Raw genomic sequence first — 20,706 nt, 5'->3', positions numbered from 1 at the left:
CATTGGTGGCTCCTTGCTCCACAGAAGGAGCCCTGGCTGGATGGAGGAATGGGAGTGCAAAGTGTCCTTCCCTTTTGGAGTAGCTGCCCTCAGGATGGGCTGAGAGAGAGATCAGATGGAAAAATGCTCTTCAGCTGGGAAAAGGAGCAACATCTAGCCTGTGACTGGATGTGGGATGGGGCCACAGGCTCAGGGACAGCTCAGGTTTGGGCTGTGATAGATGGAGAGCTACCAGGGCAATGACACAGGGACCCCACAGGGGCTCACATTGATTCTGACACATCAATTATGTAGTATTTGATTTTCACCTTAATATAATTTGAGCTCCTGAAACTGTATGGCTAAAAATATGTGAAAATGGAAAAACATACCCAAAGTGATCTCTCTGCAGATCTGGGAGGACGCCCTCCCACAGCAGGTAGCTGATTCCCATGGCATGGCCAAGGGAATCATCACCCCTTGTACCCACCAGGAGATGAAGATGGGAACAGACACTCCCACCAGAGCAGTTTTGGCTTCTTGGTAAAAGTCAGGAGCAGTGGAATCACCTTTTGAGCATCTGCAAGAGGTTACTGGCATTTCAGTCCCATTTTTTCACCTCCACTTTCTCAGCTCCCTCCTCTGTTATCTGAGAATATCTCTCTGCTCAGTCCTTTCTCAGACTCCAGGCTCTGCCCTGTTACTGCTCTGTCTTCAGTGCCTGTCCTTACACTTGCCTCCTCTGGAGATTTAAAATCTGTGACTGAAAACTGGAAGGCGAACCCCAAACAGCTGGGACTCATAATAACTCATATTTCTAAATGAAAAGTGAACTTGAAACCATATTTTTCATATTTAAAAGCAGGGCAAAAAGAGCCCTTTCAACTGTTTGGAAACACGTTTTGAGTTAATGAGTTTGTTGATACCAACAAACTGGCATTTCTGATGGGAAAAGCCTCGAACAGCTTTAAGACACACACACACAGATGGTTTATATACCACAAAAGGGACTTAACCAAATGAAATCTCCCTAACAGCAAGACAAGGTTTTTTAAAATGGCATTAAATGGATGCTCACTCATCTTTTCACCCCAGATAAGTGCAATGTCTAGTGAAGCGTTCAGCTGAAAAGTCCACCCAAGGAGATTGGGCCTCTCACCCCAGACCCTGAGCCCAGACGTCACAAGCAGAAACAACCTGGAGAGGCAGCAGGACTATTTTCTTCCAGAGGATGTATTTTTGTGTGACTTCAGTGCAAAAAATGCAACCCTGTTCACATTAGAGAGAAAATAACAACCAAAATTGTTCACATTCTCCTCCAGTCAACCTAAATCTGGCCCACATTAAATTGTTAAAAGCCATCCCTTGGAAAAAACCCATTATGAATATGAGTAGATGAAGCAGGAAAGGGAGTCTAGGAGCTAAAGCCTTCATTCTAATGACACATAAAAATCATAGGAGAGGAGAAGGAAATGTCAGGAGCTGGCACCCTGGGAATGTGCTGATGAGACGGGGACAGGAGCAAGAGGTCCCTGCTGAACTGATCTGCCACCTTCTTGTGCTGGAGGCACTGCCTGTGGAGAGGGAAACACGTCTTGCTAGCGCCTTGCCCGCCCACTGATCTGCCTTTTAGCACAGGAAACATTTCCCCTCACACTTTGTTTTAATGGCTCTCTTTCAACAGCTCCAAAGTTGAACCATGTTGCTAAAATATTTGTAAGCAGAGCAAAGTGTGCTTCAGGGCTGTGCGTGATTCCTTGGGGTAAGGGCTTCTAGAGGAGCTGATTTAATCATAAACCATCTCCATCTAATGATAATAGTTTATGTTCACATAGTTCCACCATCTGAATGGCTACATCAGGGTTTGGTGAGCCATTCAGGGGAGGTCTCTGTGGTTCCATGCACCCAGATAAGCACGCAATGCCTTCAGAGCCACATGGGTGCTCCGTGGATATTTTATCTCAGCAATCAGGACCTCTGTCATGAGTTTGTTTGCACAATACCCACAGTGAGAGATGGCTGTCTGTCCTTACAGCCCTTTGTGCCAGCTGGGGGAAGGGGTTGCTGTTGCTCCATCTCCCAGACAGACAGACAGACAGACACACTGACAGGCACTCACTGGTCCCACAGCAGCAGTGGGAACCAAACACCCACAGCTCCACCAGTGCTGTGCTGCAGAGTTCTGTCTCTCTTTGTTCTTATCACTGTTATCATCTAATGTTGGGGCCTCCTGCTTACAAACCACATGTCGTGTTAGTCTGGGCTACAATCGATTGTGACTAATTACCCAAACACTGCTCTCAGAAAACATGTAGAGGCTTTATGCCTCTGAGCACTTTCATCTCTATTACTGGTTGAAATTGGCCAAGGTATTCACAGGTTTCAGAGGGAACTGACAGCTACACACCTACATGCATGCAGAATTTAGAGATACAAATCCTTTTTCTTCAGAAAGCAGCTTAACAACTGTTTAACAGACAAAAATCCCCAAATGCTGTCATAATTACATTTGCAGGAGACTACATCAGGTTAGTTATTTCACACAACAGCTGACATAAATGTCCAGTCAAGAGATGATTTTTTTTTTGGTCTCTTTACATATTCTAGTCTGCAAGGTCTGGATGATTCTGCCAGCCTTTGGAAGCAAAGGTGTGAGAGAGCTTAGCCTCTCATAAGGATGTTGGTAGGTTGCTGAACATCTGACTCAGCTTCTGGTTTTCTCCCAGAAGCCTCAGACACTTCTTTCCTTGCAGACAGTTGAGTGCGTGAGTTGAAAAACTGTATAAAATATTGAGAGGCATCAAGTACTGGTTTCTGCCAGTGACTTACTGTTTCACTTGGTAAAGTCACTTAGATGGGCTCTGAAAAAGAGAGGTGGTCCTCCCTTTCAGTGTGAAAAAAGCTCTGTGAGTCCCTCGCGAACAGCTAAATATTATCCCCTTTTAAGTTTTCCCTTTATTTTACATCACACAAAAGCTAATTTTTGCATCTTGTGCTAGAAAAATAACCAAGAGAAAAGAAAATGAAGGCTATTGGCTTTCCCTGCTTGTTACAGCAGGTGGTCTTGAAAAGGTTTCACATTCTTGGTGGTCTCAGATTAGGGCTGTAAAGTCAGACTCCTGGTCTCATTATAGGGCTTTTTTTGCCTAGCATAGGGCTTGGCTTGAATCCCACTACTCATTAAACACAGTGTGACCCCGCTGGGCAAATTTCAGTAGCAATCATCCAATTTAATGGCAAAGGGCTGTGTTGCTTGACCTTAATATTGCCTAATGCAGGGATTTTCATGGGCCAGGAGCAAGCTTATACAGAATTTGAAATCAATAAATAAAGGAGACTGCTGTTAATTAGTGTTAAGGAGAAGAAGAGGAAGATCAAATCCTCATAGTGCCAGTCTGAGCCTAACTGGGAACAGACCACTGGCCCAGTCAGTCAGGGCACACAGGGCAGCTCCAGTCTGCAAAAGCAGCTTAGGGTGGGTGCAAAGCACGCCTGTGCAGGATTTGGGAACATCAGTTCGGGATTGCTCGGAGACACACCTTTAGAATAAAGCCAGTGCCCCCACGAGCTTTGCAGGCGCTGCGGGGCTGAGGGGAGGACACGGATCTCGGGGCCTGTCACTGGGCTCGCAGGGCGGGGTGACACAGTGCCCTCAGCTCCCGGGGCCTGTCACTGGGCTGGCAGGACGGGGTGACACAGTGCCCTCGGCTCCCGGGGCCTGTCACTGGGCTGGCAGGACGGGGTGACACAGTGCCCTCAGTTCCCGGGGCCTGTCACTGGGCTCGCAGGGCGGGGTGACACAGTGCCCTCAGCTCCCGAGGAGTCCCGGGGCCTGTCACTGGGCTCGCAGGACAGGGTGACACAGTGCCCTCGGCTCCCGGGGCCTGTCACTGGGCTCGCAGGACGGGGTGACACAGTGCCCTCGGTTCCCGGGGCCTGTCACTGGGCTCGCAGGACGGGGTGACACAGTGCCCTCGGTTCCCGGGGCCTGTCACTGGGCTCGCAGGACGGGGTGACACAGTGCCCTCAGTTCCGCAGCCGCGGGCGGCTCGCACAGTGGGAGAGGCTGTCACACGGTGCCCTGGGGTGCAGGGATGTTTCCCGTGCCCAGATGTTGTTCCCGCTGTCAGTGAGGGCACGCAGGGCTCGCACATTGGGGCTCCTCCCGGGCAGCCCCGGGAACCGAAAGGTGCCGCCCGCAGCTGCGGAGGGCGAGAGCACAGAACAGAGCCGCCAGCCCTCAGGCTGAGCACGGCCCTGCCTCACATCAAAAGCACCTACAAGCGCTCTTCTGTGGCTGCCTTACTGGGGATTTCTGCAGTGCCAGCGCCTGTCGCGGTACTCTTGGACACTACTGCTCCTTTACTCCCCTGGGCCCTGTGTGTCCAGGCAGACACCTGGGATCAGCGTAAAGAATGGGGGACAGGCCGAGCCTGCAGCTCCCAGAATGGTTTGTTATAAAACCAAAACATAAAACGCAACCTAACTCGAAGACAGAGCAGAGGCTAGGACCTAAAATCTCTCAGCGAAAGCAAAAGGTCTAACTAAAAGAGAAATGGAAGCAAAAGTCCTCTCTCAGGGCAGGACAGTGGGTTTTAAGGGACTCCTCTGGGGGCCAAGTTCAGGGTAAGGATCCAATAAGGAGAGGGGAACAAGGCGGGGATTACAGTACTGAAACCAATAAAGAAACATAAAAATCCAAACAAATAATGAGGCATCAAAAATTGGGAGATTGATAGGGAAGAGTCTGGAAGAAAAGGCAGGGTTTAGGAAGGATTGTATTGGTGAATGCAACCTGGACAATACTAAGCGTACAGGGAAGAGAGGGAGTACAACTTAGGGCTAAATTATTAATATAGAGGACAGCAAAACAACCCATTTAACATAAAAACATACTGCAACGATTTCCCATCTCCTTGGGGCTGCAGGTGGCACAGCTGATGTGGCATTTCTGAGGGGATTTCTCCCCCCTGGATGGGTGTGTGGTGTTTCATCAGTGGCAGACACCTCACTGGTTCAGTGCAGGACAAACACATTCAGGGTACCCAAAGTGTCCTGCTGCCTGCTGGCCTTGAGCTCAGCTGCACAGAGTGCTTGTCAGATGTCTCATGTGCCTTGATGGCTATACCTTTCACCAGAGAAAATCACAAGCAATGCTAGGAATAACAGGTAGAAGTCATAACCAACTAAAACTTAGTCAGATATGACTTTATCCAACACTTTTTGTGATGCTGTAGATTTGCTATTGTTACTGCATAAACCTTAAGGGACCACATGTTCTCTCTAGAATGTTACTTTTACAGCTTCAGTACAATCCTCACATTTCCCTATACTTCAGAGTAGCTTCACCATGGTTCCAAGAAAACAATTTTATTCCTGTTGGTATGCATTGTTTTGCTTCTGACTGTCAGTGTTAGCCAGGGAAGTGAGACCCTACAGACACTCACAAGAGAAAAGTTCATCTTCCTTTTTGGTATCATTTCACCTTTTGGCCGATCAACACCCTCCCCTTCCACAAGTTCCCAGCAAAAGAAGTCACTGAGAGACTTTTCCACTGTGAACAGCTGGCAGGACACATGGCCAAGTGCTGCCAGACTGGAAAAGAGCATCAGGTCCCTCAGGGCTTGGGGGTGATGCTCAGTGGCTGGGTTAACTGATGGCTCACTGGGGTGGAAAATGGAGCAGATTTGCTTCTCAGTGACCTCAGTCAAGTTATTTCTGTACCTTGTGCCTCTGTACCTTGTTCTCCTATTTGAAAAAACAGGGTGTCCTTTGTAAATCGTTCCAAACGCTATGGATGAAAAGGCTTGGTAAGAGATATTAGGATTATTACACTCCCCATCCTCTCTTGTCAGCCTATTCTCAACTTCCCTTTCCTCCCAGTGCTTCCCAGCATTGCTGCTGGGGTGTTGCCATGAAGGGAGGCCACAGCAGTAGCACTGTGGGGGTGACTGTCCTTACCCCTCTCTGATGGCTCATGTCCCCCAAGGGTGGCACCAGCCCCACATGTCCCTGTACCTCCAGTGGTGCTGGCTGGTGCTGGGGCCAGCCCTGCCCACTGCCCGCTCCAGCATTTCAGATACAAAATCCCATGAAACAGCGATTTCTTGGGGTCAAAGGAGTCTCCTCTGTCAGGGGAACATTGCAAAGCACTTCAGATACAAAATCCCATGAAACAGCGATTTCTTGAGGTCAAAGGAGTCTCCTCTGTCAGGGAAACATTGCAAAGCACCCCAAAATACCACAAGAATTGACTTACCACCGAGTCAAGGAACCTAATGCAGCACTCGAGCTCAGGCTGAGTTTCACAGAACTGCCGAAACAGAAGCCTTCCGATGGGCTGCTTTTCACATATGCTGCAGTAATCTCTCTCTAGAGGCAATAAAGAGAAGAACAGAGGCATGAAAATGAGAAGAGCTCTGCCTTTTGGGTTGCTCATGAGTTTAAAGCATTGCAAGTGAGTGCAGAACTACAACCCCAAATCAAAACAAACCTCCTTCTCCCTTCCACCACATTTCAGGGATCCAAATACAAATATAATTAATGACTTTAAGACTCAATTCAGAGAGGCTGAATATTATAGGGCTGATGTTGGTAAAGGTCAAGCAAAAGCCATTCAGCTATTATGAAAAAATCATTTCATATTTTTCTGTGGTGGAAATGTATGCAAAGGTACAGCTCAGACTGGTGGTATTGGTGGGAATGTGGGGAGCAAATTGCAAGTCCTTGAAATATGAGTCATACATTAAAGGGTAGAAAAAGCTGGAATTTGTGGAATCCTTCCTGGATGCTTCCTAGATATGCACTAAAGTGCCCCATATCGCTGGAAATGCTTAGCCTGCATTCTATTAAACAATTATAGTAAACTATGCATTTTCAAAGGTTTCAAAATTTCTGCTATTTAATTGCTGAGCATTAAGGAATGGATAGAGCATATGGCATCTGGCTCATTTCAGTTTCACACAGCACTCCCTACAGAACTGTATTTCCCCCTAAAAGCCATGTTTAAATGCCATTCCTCTGTACTGGTGCATCCCCAACCATCACTCGCAGTAAAGCAAAAGGTGCTTTGCTCATCAGAAGGACTATCAGCAGGAGAATATGGATGAAGGGCAGGCGTCATTAACTGGCATGGCACCAGCACAAATGCCAAGGGCTTTGGATATTTTTCTGGTGAGAGCAGAAGATCCCTCAGCCTGCTTGGAGCAGCAATACTTGCTTGAGACACGTTATTCCTCTACAAGTACACACATGTCAAACAACATACTGTGTTTCCTTAGGCATTCTTCTCACCACCCTCCTCGCTGCCATATGGCACTTGCTGTTATTATGGAAACAACCAGCTTCTAAACACATAACACAGCACTGCAAACAGACATACCAAACCCACACAAGTTGTCAGCGCCTCGGTTACTTCTCTCTTGGGCCTGCAGTTGCTCCTGCAATGTCTTTGATTCCCCCTCTGCTTTGGCCCCCCACGTCCTTCAGCTCCTCCCACTCCATGGATGCAGGCACATGTCTGTGATGGAGCTCTCCTTTGCCATTGAGGCACCCAGCTGAAGGACCTGCTCATCTCAGCTTGAGCCCTGGGGACCATGTTCTGCAAAACCAGGACTGCACAGAATCGTCACAGAATCATGGAATGGATTTGGTTTAAAGGGATCCTAAAGATCACCTAATTACATGTCCCCTGACATCTTCCACTATCCCAGGTTGCCCCAAGGCTCATCCAACCTGGCCTTGAACACTTTCAGGGATGAGGCATCCACAGCTTCTCTGAGCAACCTGTGCCAGGGCCTCACCAACCTTATGGGTACATTTGTCCTGAACAGAAAATGCTGTATGAGGTGTTGGACTATTGCCCTGTAGCTGGGTGACAGTGGGCAGGAGCAGCCAAGGCTGTCAAAGGAAAGAGGGAGCCTGCCCAGTGCTGCACCTGGCTGTACTTCAGGAACTGATTCCTGAAGCACTTCCAGAGTGGTCACTAGAGACATAGGTTGGGGTTAGTTGAAATGTGCTTTTAATTCAGTGTGGTCCTGCTCTGGTTTGGTCTTCTGAAGCAAATGGGAACAACACACCAGCAGCATTTTTTCGCTGGCACTGCCATTCCATTTTGGATCAGGATATCACTCAGTCTATTGAGAAGATTGCAATGTTTTGATGCTCTCTCACAAGTAAAACTGGATCAAAACCACTGTGTAAATCCTAACCTGACCTCCAGTCAATATTATTATCAGCAGCCATCCCCTGGCACTGGTTTGTTTGCCTGAGCTGGAGCCTTCAGCATGGAACATCATGGCACTGATACGTGTGGTGGGAAAACTAGCGGGATCACTGGGACATGGAGCAGCCTTGGGGTGTCCTTGTGGGTGGTACCAGCTTGTGCTGCTTGACCAAGTGGCATTTTTAGTGAATCATTGCAGAGGGGATGTGCAGACATGTACAGTGCTAAGGGAAGTGAAGGAGTCAGGAGAGTGGATGAAGTCAGCCACTCACAACATCCCAGAGGCCAGCACAAAGCCAGAGGCTCAGCAGCTCAGGTGAGCTCTCCTGGGAGGTGTGAAGGTTTAACTACATCTGTCTGATGCTGTTTTCTGCTGCCTTGACTAACCAACTCTTGTGAGGGTATGAATAAAACATACACCCTGGATACCAGCAGCACACGGCCTGCCTGGTGGCAGGACTCAATCCCTGCAGAAGCCCAGACCCACAGCAAGCTTCCCCATGCCAAACAAGCAGTGAATGAGGCTGTCTGGATTCATAACAGAGTAAACCAGAAAGGAGCAAACACAGTAACCAGCTAGTTTGCCCTGTATTTTCTCTTGTACAATATCATTTGAGGGACAGTAATAATGTTTGTTGTACAAAATGCAGTTAGTTTATCAAAGTTGTTATGACACGGTGACACCCAATGCAGCAGAGGATGATCTACCAAAAGGCCCAATGAAACCAGCTAAATTAGTGTGCAAATTGCACATCCATAACTGGACTTCACAGCAAGGAAAGAAAACAAACAGATAAACACTATGACATATGTGGATAAACACAACATAAATAAGACATGAGCACGGACTTCCTCCTACTCTACAGAACTTGGCCAACACATGAGAAGGGTGACCCATTCGCAACGAGGAAAAAGGAAATACCAGAAATAATCTCTGAGAACCCAACAGCCAGAGCAGTTCCCTGGAGCCATCCACTCCTCTGTCATGTGCATTTAACTGCTGGATATACCAACACAGACAATAAACACATGAGGAAAATGCTTTCATTCCTTGTAGGTGACACAAACTATTTTCTTAGGCCCTGATCTTGCCGTTGGCCTCACTAAGTCAGCTAAAGGAATCTGCACTCAACTAATTCTTGGGATGCATTGGGCCCGGGGTGGACTAAGAAAGAAAAACACATCTCTGAGCTAAAGCTGAGAAAGGAGCGGGTGGTTTTATTACAGCAAGAAATGCTTTACCAGTGTGCTGCACCCCAGAGAGGTGGCTGGAGCACCCCAAGCCGTGCTCAGGAGCTGCTGCAGGAGGGAGGGATGGGGAGGCAGGTGGGCACTGCAGCCGGGGGCTCTCCTGGGCTGGGGCTGAGCCTTGTGTTGCTCTCGCTCCGCCTGCCAGCAAAAATATCCATCCAGTTTCAAAAGTTTAAGAAATAGAAGGAATGATTTCCTGAGGAAATGGAAATGTTAAACACTTGGAAGTGAAACCATATGCTTATGATGATGAGGTGTAACTAAAACAGCTCTGAGAGTGATATCTTTGGTAGTCAGACCCTCCTGCCTCAGCGCCATCCTGTTTAACACCTGCAAAGTCGCCCAAAACGGGGGTGAAAAGCTGGGTGGGTCAAAGTCTTGGGAAAGCAGACACTTCTCACTGACGCCAAACTCTTTATTTAGAAAATATTACTGGCAAACAACGCACACATGCAAGTGAATTCTCCATCTTCCTAACAGAGCAACAACACAGATTAATATAGAAAAGGTATTATATAAAATGCCATAATTAACATTCATAAGATAAATAAAGATAAATGATGTTTATTCATAATTCTACTGACTCATTTTTCCCTTTACTTCATAGCTTATGTATTGAAATACTAATTTCTAGAGCACCCAGCACAAAGAACATACCAAAATAGTTGCACCTGCACACATCACGCTATCACCATTCAAAGCCTATGGCCAAATTTGTTCCCCAACAGATATTCTGGTAAGGTTCCGAAAAATATCTGAGCCCACACATAAGAAAAACAGTCCTATTAACAAAATTTCCTACCAGTCAAAACATACCATTGATGAAGTGAAAAACTCAGCACAAGGTAATAGAGTTGCTGAAGTCAAAATTCCCAACTTCCAAATAAAACGGGGAAAAACCTAATATTTTAATTAGATAAAAACCTCCCTATTCATTGTGAAGATTTTTTGTCCTAATTTCTCATTTAAATTCCTTTCATTTTTTTGGCTGGCTCAAAATATCCCCCTTTGGAGAGAAACAGTGGTCTGCAGAGTGACCAGGTCCCCCCTTCTCTTTCACATTTGCAATATACTTGTAGGTTTTGATGGGTTAGTGATGAACTAAAAAACTGTGTGATAACTCTTGGCTGAAAATCAGTCTTTTATTATATTCAGTGTGAACTGCAGGTGTCTAAGTAAGACTGCTATAAAAGTTGTATTTCTGCAACTCGTTCTGAAGAGCTGCAAATCCAAGCCCTGCAATCAGCTGGTGAGGCTTCCTCCTGTAGATGTCTTTGGGGAGGGATGAGCTCAGTTTAAATCTCACTTTTAAAGTCCACAAAACCAGGAACATCTTTTCAGCTTTTTGGTAATTTATTGGTATGGCCAAGGATTATATTTATGTACTATCTATTAAGTAGTACATTTTATTTTCCAACATACTGGAATCCCAAGAGCAGATTTTCCAAAGAAATGCATGGAGAATTGCCAAGAAGACGTGCACCATGCTGCTGCATGGGAACATTTGGACTTGACCTCTGGATCCCTGCTATCCTTGGCATTGAATCAGATGAAAACTGAGTAAGATCCAAATGCAAACTATTTATGCTGCCTAAAAAAGCCCCCACAAAGCAACAATAACAACAGAACCCCACAAACCAACCAACCAACCAACCAACCAACCAACCAACCAACTAACAAACACCTGGAACCTCCAAAGAGGATGTAGGAAGACGTAATGTTTATTTCCTGCTCATGCTCAGTGATCCAAGATCAGAATTCATCTTTCCTTCCCTATTTTTCTTCTTTAAGGTGAACCAAAATCATTCAGATGTTGTTCCAAGCCTATTATTTGTCTGCTGCTCTCTTCCTCTCACCTGCTCTGTTCCAGAACAACAAAAAGCACCCCAAATTAATGGAAGAAAGCATTTGAATGCCTCAGTCCCTACACTCAACCTGGGCAATAGGAGCAGCATCGGAGCCTGAGGGAGCAGTCAGCTCCTAAGATTGCTGGCACACCAAAAGTAAAACTTTCTTCTTCCAAGAAGCTGTGGCCTGTCAAAGTGACCCCCAACATCCCTGAGATGAATGGAAATTCAGCTAAAGATGTCCTTCTCAATCAAACTCGGGGATGCTGCTAAAAGAGATCCTACCCTGCCCAGCCCAAATACAAAACCACTTCTGGGTTTTTTTTGCCCATCTTCGCTTTCTTCATAAAAATTTCCTTACAGGGACACACAATGAAAAGGAGGACAAAGGCAGGAACTAAAAGCAAGATTAAAGAATATGCAGCACAACTGAACTAAACAGACTTTCACAGCCCATCATACACTGTGCACTTGTAGCAATTTCCTTCTTTTTGTCAAAAAAAGGCCGAATACTATAAGGTTCACAGAATTATTTTGTGTCCATTCAGAGTACTAATGGAAAACAAATTGCATCTTTAAGCACTGAATAACCCCATTTAGAGCTATATTAATATAAATACATTTTTCATTTTAAACCAGCAAGTCTAACACTGGTGCTTATAAAGATGTCTTATAATTTACTGCTGCTCTTCTCCAGCCAAAAGTGGAGTTACCACTGTCTACATATAAACTTAATAAACAGCACACATTAAACTGCCTAGTCTTTCAGGCTGATGAAAGTCCCTTCTTATCAAAGGATCCTTTGTGGATGTTTTAAAAGGATTTAAATTGCTTTGATTGCATTTTTAACAGTGTCTGTGTTGCTCTTGTATTTCAGAATAATCTGGAAAGCTTGAACATTAGCTCTTGCATTCTACAAAAGATGGTTTTCCATCTCTAATGAAAATGCTTCAATACAAAAGATAATCCTTGTGTTCAAGATCAAACCCCCAAGACGGGTCATGTGAAGACCTTCTTATTACCTTTTTACTCTTACTCTTAATTTTCTATGGTCTTCAGTCCTGGAGAGGTCATGGCCAGTCAGGACTTCATGAGCTTTGCTGGGAACCCAGTGGAAAATATATCAGATTTTTCTCTCTGAGAAACTGAAAATAGGGGACCATTTCTGATGAAGAAACTGGGATATTGCTATTTAAACTGCAGAGCCTGATCAAAAACCTGTACAGTAACATAGAGAGGGATCTCTTTTTTCATTGTGCCTACTTGGGAATGTTGCAGGAATGGGAAGAAGCAACAGGAGGGAAGTTCCTTTTCTTTCTTGTCTGTTATTTTCTGAGGTTTGGGGAGTTTTTTTGTTGTTTGGGGCTGTTTTACAATGGAAACCTGTGGTTAAGATGCTGAGGACTCTTCATTCGCCCTGTCTCCAGCAATGCATTTAAAAAGTGAGGCAAGCCAGATGGTTAGAGAGCACAAGACAGGAATAAAAATGTCACATTTCAGTTCATTCAAAAATTCCTATAAACTGTGGCAGTAAGTCCTGTTATAAAAGCCTAATACAAGCATCCAGGCTCCCGTGGGAATTCAGTTACCAGCACAACCAATATTCTGTGCCCTGCAGACCTCAGTGGCATGCTGTATTTATAAAATGGGGCTAATGGCACTGCCTGCCTCCCAGCAGCATGGCCAGAAAAAGTCCATTAAAGTGTGGGAGCCCCGAGTGCTGCTGCATGGCCCTGTGGCTCCTGGCTATTTACTCATAATGCAAACTCCCGGAGAGGAAATTTAGTCCAGGAGAGCACAGCAGAGCCTTTTTTATCCATGAACTGCTATACTGCTCCAGAACTTCACCTGGCACTTCCCAGAGATTAAAAACCACGACGAGGCTCTGTCCTGGAGAGTGTTTATCTTGGCAGGTCCGGAGGCATGCAGGTGCTGGACAGGAACTCTGAAGCCAAAGGCCGTGATGAAGTTCTCTTGCTGGTGGCAAAAGCACACTCTCTCTAGCCATAAATGTTTCACCTGCTTTCTTTGTCTTTTTTATAAAATGTGGAAATTCTTATGACCTGTGACAAGATAGTGGCTTGATAGATTCCTCATTCTAAACAGCAGCTCGTCCCAGTCTGCAGTTCAGACCAGCCCTTCATTGCTGAGGAAAGCTCTAGACCTAACATATGAAATACTGGGGGAGAACATATTTTTGGCTTTTGTTTTTTTTTTTCCTTCCATTTGAATATAGGATTTTCTACAAAAGACTTGGAGACCCTCATCTATGCTGTTATAGCAAGAGTGGTTCTGGCACAGACTATCTAAGTTTAATTAATTAAAAATAAGAATGCAATCAAGCTTACTTGAGACAATGGAATTACCCCAAACTGGTTTTAAGTCCTGCCAACTTAATTTTCTCTGCTTGTCAGCTGTCTTTTTTAAAACAAACAAAATTTAATCTCCTGATCATCAAACACCAAATGTAATTATTCAGATGCAGACAGTGTTTGCTTTGTATAACTTCCCTTATTTTCACTCTTTTCATGGCATTAGGCTACAGGGACAAACTCCACACATCACAGCAGCATTACACTGGAGATGGAAACAGTCCAGTTGGACCAATATGTAAAATATGCTTGTAGAATATTGGAACAAACTCGCAGTTAAATACACTTCAGTGATACATATGGGTCTTCTCATTTGTTTTTTGAAAGCAGCTGCATTGAAGCTTTGCTCATGGAATTCTATTTGAAAGTCAAATCCTACAAGCAGTTGCATAAATACATTTGCACGAGTACTTGAACCAAAACGTGTTTGGGGCTTTGTTGATTTTGGACAAAGATTTTGACAGGAGGGATAACAACCCACCCACCCTTTTTGTAGCAGCAGCAGGAGGAGGATCAAACAAGATCCTGTGAGCTCAATATAATCACAGCACAGGAAAACATGAGTGGGGTCCAGAGCCTGGGGAGGGACCCTCAGCTCTCACAGGGGAGACATTTGGTCATCCAGCCTTGTGCCAGGAGCACAGTCAGATGGCAAAGAGAAAATGCTCTGCCCTGAGACCAGGCTGTCTGCCAGTGGAAGACAAATTCTCATCCTAACAAAATAACTCTGCTGAGTTATTCCAGCCCTCCCCCAACGCTTCTGGTATCTTCCAGAAGTTAGTCATTCAGGCAACTGTATCCCTTCCATAAGGGCCACTGACCAAGCCCCGTGTTCAAAAGCAGAAACTGAAGGGTCAAGGTCCAGCTGAAGAAGATGGAGTTTGCCATTAATGCCTGAGCCTCTCATTCAGAGAAGCAAAAATGCTGCTGTGTGAATTATGGGGTGCAGGGAAAGACAACAAATAACTGCTGCCAATAATGAAGACATTTGTTAAACTTGCCAAAACCAGAGAATATTCTGAGTTGGAAGGGACCCAATCATCAAGTGCAGCTTCTGAGTGAGCAGTCCATATGGGATTGAGACCCTAGCCTTGGTGTTATCAGCACCATGCTCTGACCAACTGAGATGGAAAGAATGATTCCCATCAATTCCAGTAGCTCTTTGATCAAGCCCACCTTAGTTTTCCCACCTCTCCTCTGTCCAGCACGATTTACATGAACAAACCTCTTGGTTCCACAGTGAACACCAGCAGGACAGTGGAAATGCGTGCACCAGGATTAATCGCCAGGAAATCTGGACTGCAAATGTGCAATGGGAATATTTTAAAGTCTTTTTTTTTTTTTTTTTTAAACTTAAATTATTAGGTACCATGTTCTTAAACACATCCTTTCTTTTACATTTGGCTGCCAGTTAAAATAACAGTGCATAGAAAGGGAACAAAAAGCAAAAAAGAGCAGGGAGACAGACTGACTGGCTGACAGACAGATGGGCAGGTGTGTTACACTTCTAGTCAAAAAATTACCATTACTAGTAGTAAGCTGCTTTCCATTCCCATAAATTACATTTGAAAAGCACATGGCCCTGGATCAATGCCTTTGGTGAGGTTTCCCAAGCACAGTGTTTGAACAGTTGTCTCTGTGGCCAGTCACAAAGGTATTCAGGCCAGGGTGGGCTTCCAAACTACTTCTCACTGATCACCAAAGATGCCCCACCAACATTTCCCAGGACTTTCATGTGGTAGTTGTGCAGCCCCAGGGGAAGGGCTGCCCACACCAAAACCCTGACCACCACCCTGGCTAGAAAAGGAGTTCGCCTTTATCTTCTTAAATGACTTTCAACAATGTCTCTGTGGCAAGGCCAGAGGACTGGAAAAAAAATCCCTCAAAGAAATATGAAAGCTCACCTCAGAAATGCCCTGTGAAATTCAGGGAACAAACACTTAGTTGTTCTCATTTTGTTCTGCCTTGGATGGGAATGACAGAATTGGATGATTTGTTCTCAAAGACCGTAGCTACTGAGATTTTTTTTTTTTATTTGGGACTTTTATGTCCAGTCTGAAAGTTTTTAACTGAAATACCAAACTTATTTTCTGTCTAGTGCTGTTATTTAGACTCCTGCCTGGTGACATTCTGGGTAACACATGCTGAAAGAAAATTTCAGTAGAAATTGCAATTTGAATGTTTAATGTTATGAAATCTACAGAACTGTTGCTGTTGTACATAGCACAAAATAAACATCTCAATTCCAGGAAACTAATGGAGACATCTTGTGAATCACTTTCTTAAGACGAAAAGACTTCTGCAAAACTACTCTCTGACTTCTAAACCAGCCTAGGTAAAAAGCAAAGCAGCTTTCCTTTTTCAAGACTAACTTTTACCAGGTCAGTAAGTGGCAGAGTGCACAGAGCCACCCTGTGAGTGCAAATTTAAGCAGCACACGTTACTGACAGGCACATAATAAAACTATTCACAGGGATTACTTACTCTGCATGCTGTTCAATAGTCACTGCAAGTCCTAAGCATCCCAGCCATTTTATTAGTGAATCCTTCAACAGAATAGTAGATGCTGTTAGTTGTTACTTCATTGCTAAATTTTCTTGGGTATTTTTTTTTTCAATTTTTCCTCCTGAGGTTTTGAAACTCCAAGCTTCAAGTACAACTAAACTCCACACTGGTAAAACTCCACTTATTTTATAAGTGTTTGTCAATCCCAACCTTTAAAAAAAATTGCACAATAACCTTAACCACCAACCTAAGTAATCAGAGACAATAATATACTGAAAAATATAATCAATCCACAATGATTTTTAAGGGGTACCACTGACCTGTGACAACACTGCTAAATTACCACTTAACTGGATCTTTTGCTCCACGACAAATGGCTTATTTGTAATAATACAGACACTGCCTTTGCCTTGGTTTATATTGACAGGCTGATTTGACTGCCTGCTGAGAGACAGCCCCCTCTGAGTGGGCGTGAAGGAGCTGAGCTGCTGAGTAAAATTGATAGGAGGAGTGGAAATGAGTTTTAAAGTCATTTAGAAACTCCTAATGCACTGAAAGTAACTTGTGCAAGAGGGGGATTGCCAGTGGGAAGTATTTTTTTCTCCTTTTTGACAGAAGTCTGCAGTAACAGGGATCCCTTCATACCAAATTACTGGGATGGATGCAGAGGGTGTGGCAGCTTGTGTCCAGACACAAAAACCATGAACAGTCTTACTTAGGTCTACAAAAGAAAAAAAAAAAAGAGGCAATTTTAGAGAGAATTTCCACTTCATTCTTATGAAAACTGGACTGTCATAGGGAAAACATGTGAAAACTTTTGCAGTTTTAAAAGTTATTCTAGTATTTGAATTTTTTCAGTTTATCTATTTTTTTTCCTGGTCATTTCTTCGTTTATTTTCACACTGTCATAAGAAAAACATCTTACCCTTATGAAGTGTTTTTTCCCCATTTTGTTTCCTAAATTTCAGCATACACCTACAAATATCCAGCAACACAAAATAATGGTGTTCAGATCTGCAAAACAAGAAGCCCAGACTATCACCTACAAAGTTACTGAAAATATTTCAGTGAACAAAAGGCAAATTTAATAGGAACTTGAAGTAGGGTTGTCTACCTCGTAAGCAGTGATAGGATTTTTAGATGCTGAAAACGTATTTAGACATTTTACTTCTCATTTGCAAGAGGATACTTTCAACATCTGAAAGTATCTGAAGAAATAAATGAATAACTGAGACCCTAATGCTTGCCTAAAGCATTCCTCAGCACCTTTCCAGCCAGGTGTTGACCCACAAAGACATTGCTTTTCTCAAATACATCAACTGGATACACTGAAATCTAATCTGGTTTTCTCATAAACTTTTATACCAGAGTGACACACAGCAAGGAGTAACTCTGGCATGGCAAAGCAGCCTCACAACTACATGAGAAATCCATTCCCAAGTTATTCTGGTCAATAACATATGAGGAAGTGAGGTGGATGAAGCCAGAAATAAGAACTGTGCAACTCCTCATGCTCCCTTTTCTCAGTTGGGTGACACCACCTTCCCTCCTGTGTGAGGCATCATCTCTGAGCCTGTAAATGTAAAGGGATGCTCAGACATGAGGAAAAGTATCACTTTTATGGGGCATCCACTTAGATTTGGATTGCCCCTTCAATTCTACCAAGCAGAGTAGCCTCTTGTGCTTGTACTTTCATGCTGACCTCCAGAATGGGTAGCACAGATATTCAGAGCAAGCTGTGGCTTCACCAGCAATATTCTGTGTCCCATGTGCACAGACAGACTGCTCCTGTCACCTCATCAGTCAGTGCAACAGTTGCTGGGAGTTCTCAAAAAATGGAATTCAGGATTGCTGTGTGCAATTATCACTTTAGAGATGGGAGGTTCTCCTGTGAGAGTGAGATATGGGAACACTCAGCACAGTGCACGAGGCTGGAAGAGAATCATCAGCTAAGGCTTAACAGCTCCATTCCTAGGACTGAGGTGCACTGTCTTCTGGGTCCTCAGTCCAGGAACTCTACAGAAGACAGGGATTTCCTCTTCAGCAGACACATAAAATGTACTTCTCTGAAAGGAAAAGGGGGAAAGGGATGGAAAAGAAGAGCCACATGGCTGATCTGAAAGGAAAGCATGCTTGCATCGACACTGAAACATTAGAGACATTGTTCGAGTGCAGTTCATCCTTGCAAAAATATTATCCTCGTCTGGATGCCAAGGTCGGTGAAAGTATGGGCTACTTGCCATGGAAGTGCTGGGTATTTAGGCTAGACCTGTCATAGGGCTTATTTACTCTCTGCGCCCAACCTTTCAGACACACTCAAGTGTAGTGTTCGTGTCTTGGCAGGAACTTCTCATTCATGCATTTTCTCCTGGTCCCCTTTGAGGAGTCTTCCTCCTCCGACATTGCAGTGGTTGAAATTTCACTGCTTGCTGAGAAAACCAACACTGATTAATTTCATCCTACTTGCAATGGAAGAGGTAAAGTATGCAGGTCTCCAGCCAGGGACAAGGAAATCCCTGCTGCTTACATGCCACATTGAATAAGCAGCCCATGGTTGAGGCCATTGGACTTCAACAGTCTTCATTCCACCCGCAGGAAAGAAGCAATTATCTGTAGCAGCATGGGGAGCAAACAGGAAGTAATGCAACACATTCACTTTTGATTATGGAATATCTTTTTTTCTAAGACATAATATTCCACAAGGAAGAATTCAGCTGCAGCATTATGTCGATGCATCCCAAATTATTACAGGAACGTGATTGAGGTTGCAAAGCTAAGCCTCAGAACCTGGGAAAAACCTAAATTAAAGTTGCTGGTGCAGCCTGAATGCCACTGCTCCCTGTGTGTGCATTCTGGTACAGTCTTTAATTACATCACTGCAAACTGCTTTTCCCACAGGGTGTTTGCCTCATTCAGCAAACAGAATGGACAGTGCTTAATAATGAGCAGCTATTCAGTGTTTGATCCTCTCCTCTGCTTCAGTGTGTGGCCCTGGACTGTATTTACTGCACACCAGTCAGGCCTGCTCTGAAGACATAGTAATTCATTTCCCCATGGACCTTTCTGTGACATTCTCCAGTGCAGCCTTTGCATACCTCAGGTGTATTCATGGATTTATTTGCACCCCACCTCTGGGAGACAGAGACTCCAATTTTGCAGATAGGGAACTGGAATACATAAACCTTAAGGTAAAAAGTGTCCACTGATTGGTGCTGCTTGATTTTCTGTGTATTTAACTTTAAATGCTGTTCTCTCTGTCCAAAGCCAACCTTCCATTTGCTTCAGTTGGACAGGCTGGTAACCGAGACTCAAAAATCTCAAGGCAACTACTCAGAAAATGGAAAAAGCACAATTAGAGGCCAACTGTGAAAAACTAATTTTAAGTGACTTGCCTGTCATCACATAAGATCTATCCCTGTCCAGTTCCTTAGTATGCTATTCAATTGCTTTGGCTATGAGACCATTTCCTTTGATGCTGCAAATCCCCATTTAAATTTATCACACACCTTTTACCTCATGCAGTAAATGAGTCAGCCATTCTATGCTCCTTTATTAGACAACCCAGTTCCAGCCCCAGACTAACTGAGGCCTTTTGAACTGACTGCATTAGGGCTCCTGGGGAAGAAAATTAATTATTTGATATATATACAGAAAGATGAATTTAAGCAGCATAGGCAGCTTTAATATAAAATTTATTTTAGGAGCTCATTGTTTTAACACATATTTTTGCATGCTTAACTTCCTAAGCTTTTAAGGAACTGAAAAAAACTGAAGAAAAAAAAAAACCTGCTGTGGACCAGTGGAGAAAATCTTGCGCATTTGGAAGAGTTTACACAAAAGGCTGGGAACTTTCAACTTGGCAACTTGAAGAATGTTCTTTTAACACAGCTTTTCTTGAGCTCTTTCCTAAGTTTTCTTTGAAACAGAAACTCCATCATGTTGACACTCACAGTGATACCCATACCATCAGAGCTGACACAGGGCTGTCAGTGTATCTGCTTGTGCTGCTGGGAGCTGGGAAGGAAGCTGTGAATTGTGTTGGCTGATCATCCTGGGTTCTATGGACTCTGTGGACCACAACTGTCCTATTTTTTCTTTCACCCTCCCTTCCTAACTTTTGCCATCTTCTCCAGCAGCACTGCTCCTCCATTCTAATTCCTCCAAGATGAGCAAATTTCCTCCACTTCTACAGTCAATCTCAATCTCTCTATATAATGGGTCCCAATTTCTCCATCCATCTGATCCCATCACTTCTCCTACACTGATAGTCTGTAGCAGTAGAGGTGGGATATGGATTTACTGCACACCAGCAACTCTGCCACAGCTCTCCCATCTCCAAAGGGATGTCTCCCTTTGGGAGACATCTGGAAAACTTTGAGTCTCAGTCTGAAGTGTCTGCTTTCTTTCACTGGAGGGAAAAGCATAGAGAGATCCTCAAGATGGGATCCTTCCCTGAAATGCACCATAATGGCCTCTTCCATTTTTGACTGAGAGGATGAACAGGTAGATGAGTTACAGCAAAACACCG

The 20,706-nt window shown here is 44.3% G+C and overlaps 1 protein-coding gene across 2 annotated transcripts in view; it reads right to left on the bottom strand.

Moving 5' to 3' along the window:
• The window catches only part of GRK5 (G protein-coupled receptor kinase 5), a 156,299-nt gene that overhangs the window by 54,370 nt on the left and 81,223 nt on the right, over positions 1 to 20,706 (bottom strand). Inside the window, exon 3 of one of the 2 annotated variants that reach the window (XM_083866633.1) lies at positions 6,239 to 6,351. In XM_083866633.1, coding sequence (XP_083722759.1) covers positions 6,239 to 6,351 — 113 coding nt within the window. Of the gene's footprint in view, positions 1 to 6,238; positions 6,352 to 20,706 lie in introns of those variants that run through there. The other variant, XM_083866634.1, reaches the window with a different exon arrangement.

Source organism: Zosterops lateralis, assembly GCF_965231275.1.
Source record: "Zosterops lateralis genome assembly, chromosome: 8".
Lineage (NCBI taxonomy): Eukaryota > Metazoa > Chordata > Aves > Passeriformes > Zosteropidae > Zosterops > Zosterops lateralis.
Note: the sequence above shows the minus strand (reverse complement) of the source record. Positions and strands in the feature narration are given on the sequence as shown.